Source organism: Eurypyga helias, unplaced genomic scaffold (genome assembly GCF_000690775.1).
Source record: "Eurypyga helias isolate BGI_N326 unplaced genomic scaffold, ASM69077v1 scaffold1109, whole genome shotgun sequence".
NCBI lineage: Eukaryota > Metazoa > Chordata > Aves > Eurypygiformes > Eurypygidae > Eurypyga > Eurypyga helias.
In genome coordinates, this window is record NW_010270013.1 from 25,716 (window position 1) to 29,515 (window position 3,800).

The 3,800-nt window shown below is 35.6% G+C and overlaps 1 protein-coding gene across 1 annotated transcript in view; it reads right to left on the minus strand.

Annotated features, from left to right (window-relative positions):
* Positions 1–215: 215 nt before the first annotated feature.
* LOC104514553 (chromosome unknown open reading frame, human CXorf30) overlaps positions 216–3,800 on the minus strand; it is a gene marked incomplete at its 5' end in the record, with an annotated part of 91,871 nt that continues 88,286 nt past the window's right edge. Inside the window, one exon of the mRNA XM_010158274.1 lies at positions 216–425. Coding sequence (XP_010156576.1) covers positions 216–425 — 210 coding nt within the window. The remainder of the gene's footprint in view (positions 426–3,800) is intronic.

A 3,800-nucleotide genomic window follows, 5' to 3' on the forward strand; every position in this document is an offset into this window, starting at 1 on the left:
AGTATCTAAAATCCCTCATAGAAAAATAAGGGTATTATTAGACCTCAAGCACTCTGAATCTTCCATATAGAGCTTACGATCGATCAATGCATACCATATCTGCTAGAAAAAAAAAAAACACCAACAAAAATCCAGTTTTTATTGAAAGAATTTATTTGACAAAAGTGTCTACCTCACACTGTCCCACACCAAAAAATAACTGATTGTAACTTTCTCTATTTGGTCCTCAGGACCAAAGGTGCCCCCTTGATTGGTGAGGATGCTCCAGTGGTTGTAAGTTTCAGATTTTCACGTAAAAAATTGCGCTGTCGAACTGTAACTGATCTTATGTAACTGCTGGTAGAAACCACTTTTGCTTGCCTTGTAGGTGGGATGGTCCGTGGAGGCAGTCCATTGACTTCATACATCCACTGCATTGATTGTGTCTGAAAATAATGAACAGAGGCATAGAAAAAAAGAAAATCAGTGATCAAATACCTTGAGACTTTCTGATAGTGATTTACTATGCTACATTGATTTCAAAAGATATTTAACCTTTTCCATGTAAGGTAATGCAGTAACACAGAATGAGGATTGCATTCCTTGAACAGAGAGAGGTGAAACCATATTTAACTTCATGAATTCAGGACCAGGCATAAGAAATCTGAGAAATTTATCATCCTATCTGATCTGAAATTTCTTTTTTATTTAGTAAACCCCATAGCTCTGTATGTTGTTCAAAGGTAATTATTCCATAGTGAAATACAAATGCCTCAGGTTTATACTGTGGGATTTAATTGCAGCTCTAGAATTGGTAAGAATGATATTATCAGAAGGTGGATTTTTTTTTTTTTTGCATTAAAATAATGAACAAAACTAAGAGGAAAGAATTCTTGAGTATGCACAAGTGAACTGCAGCTTAATGTTGAAATCTCCAGTTTGAAGAATATTTATGTGAATTGAAAATGACACACTTCATTTGTTTTCTGTTTGTAACTGGTCTCTAGGAATGGAGCATATGTTTCTATGTCATGTCTTGTAATGCTGGAGTACTTGATTCTTACTGAGTACGTGATTCTTATTCTCACTGCACATCCCATCCATCTGCATTTAAGGAGTGTTATTTCTATGCATATGAAAGCTATACTGTTGTCTAACTCCATTGTTTTATTCCTGTTCTGAAGCAGAATTTGCATTGCTAAAACTCATGATCTTTCAGTCATTTTTCTTTCAAAATTTATCACTTTAATTCTTGAAAGCAGGTCTTATACCAAGTCTTCAGCATTATCCTCCTGGTCATTACATCTAGGAAAAGGTCTATTTATGGTTCTTTAGTTTACTGTTCTCATTTTCTCTTAAAAAAACCCACAAACAGCAACAACAACAAAAAAATAACTCCCCAAATATTTCAAGTGATGTGTCATTATGTCCAAATTTGTACTATGCAGAAGAAAGACAAAGCGTTGCACGCTCACTTTAGATGTGTACTGTCATCTATTCCTTTGCACTTAGCAACTGGGAATCCCTATTGTTTCCAAGGCACTTGTAGGGAACACTAAATGAAAAATATGGGATGATACAAGTTTGTTAAAATATATGAATTCCAACTGACTTTTTTATATATACAGAACATGGAATATAGCACACGTACACAGTACATACGTACACAGAATGCATCAGACTATGACTTGGCAGCCTCAAAACAGTGGAGTCACATTAAATAAATGATATTTCTGAATTCACAAGACATGCCTTTCCACATTTGGCTCAGCTCTGCAATCACACACAGCCATGCTGCTTGTGTTTCTAGAGTAGTTTTTTGCTGCTGGGCTTTTGCATCATGCTGCGTTGTACTACAGACACAAGGCTTGTGGGATCACCTTTCTCTTTCTCCAAATCAGTAAGATTTATCATTGCAACAACATTTGTGATTAATGTAATTCACCTCCCCATTAAAACTAACTTAATGCTTAGAACAACCACACCTAGATATAACCATTCACGTAACACCAATGTAGTTTTTCACCCAAAGAAACAAAAGGTCAGAAAAGCTGCGTATGGTCTCAAATCATGTTGGGAATCAGTGCAACAGTCAACCTCAGAGCTCAAGAATTATTCCCTCAAGCGCTTAGTTAACAGTCTGGCTTCCAGCGTGGCTGGCTTTGTGGTCCATTTGCTCATTCCAGTTCGAGAGCTTTGTTTCTGCCTGGCTGCTGGGCGTGCCCACTGGCCAGACAGATTCAGAGAGAAGGAATACATACAAATCACGACAAATTTTCACACAGAATAAATGCCATCAACCATCTCCAGAGCACAGCGTGTATATTTGTCTAGTTATTTATTGTATTCTGTAAATTAATTATGGTCTAGGTAAAGCATTACATAGGCTATAGGGAAAAGCAGTCAACCTTCTCCATCTCAAACTTTCGCTACAGCCACCCAATATCTATAACAACATACAGAAGAAAATAAAAAGGATGTCAGAGTGGCTCTCCAACTGTATTAAGTTGTGTTAAATAACAATTTCATATTTATCACTGAAAAAGTTTGAACCAACAATCTTTACCTTTTTAGTCTTTCATATGCTCCTTGCTATTGTTCTAATCGTTACCCTATCATTACTAAAGGATATTTAAGGGATACGATTGCAAGCAGTTTGGCATTCATGTTGCAGCTGTTCAACAGGAAGGAGTTTCAGACCACTGAACTGTAAACCCTTTGGCACAGGCTTTGTTCCCTCCTATGTACTTACACTATTTCACATATAAGCTGCACACACTTACAGTCCATAAATGTCATCACTAGATGAATCCCAAATTGTGGTGCTTCTTGTTAGACAACTGTTTTTAAGCCCTATTTTGATAACTGAATTTATATTTTTCTGTCCTAATGTTGAAAATATAGGGGGCCTTTTTTCTGTGTATTTTTAAAGAAACATTTTTTCAAATCTCTACTTTAACATTGGCAGTACTGATTTTACATAGTGTCTTCTGAATGAATTGCCTTATTCAAATAAGATTAGTAAGCGTAAGATCTTAATAGATATTTCACCATGCATGCATAATTTTTTTTAACTTTCATTACTATTCTGCTAAAATCAAAATCTAATTTAAATTGAATATTATTCCTGTGTAAAACAGGCAGATTAACTCATCCTTATGCTCCAACTTATTTAATAGTGTGAAATGATCCAGTAACTCCACTGCCTGTTAAGACAAAATCTAGCAAAAGCAGGTGTGACATGGACCAAGATCTGTATCCTATGTCCAAAGATAAAGTTGTCATTGAAGAAAAGTAAATGTCTCTCCAAAGTTCGGTAGGTTTTTTTATTAACTTCAGTACAAGTTCAGTGCTTTATCTTTCTTTAATATGCCAGATGAACAAATTAGTTTAAAGAAAATTTAACCTCAGGGTAATATTCACTGTGTACAAGTCTCATTGATCACTTCAAGGTCAGAGAAAAGACCTGATAGGTGTTTCAGCCAATGGTTTCAACTGAGTTTTAAGTTATTAAAAATAATTTCTGTTCATAAAATCCACACATATTGTAACTTTACTCTCCATAGTGTTTTTAACTGCTTGAACTGGGATTTAAACAAAAATGGTGGGCTATCCCACCTCTCAATCTCATTTATCATCAGCATCAAATAATAGATACAGACTTCTGGGTAGTAATAACCTTCTGCTAATATCATATTTGCTATACAAATATCCTAGATTGTGTGTTTTGTGAAAAAAAACTTTGTGGCTGGATTTGGTAAAAAGGCTGCTTATTCCGTTGTTGCTGTAGCCTGCGTCAGGTGTGGTTCGATGGCAGGAGA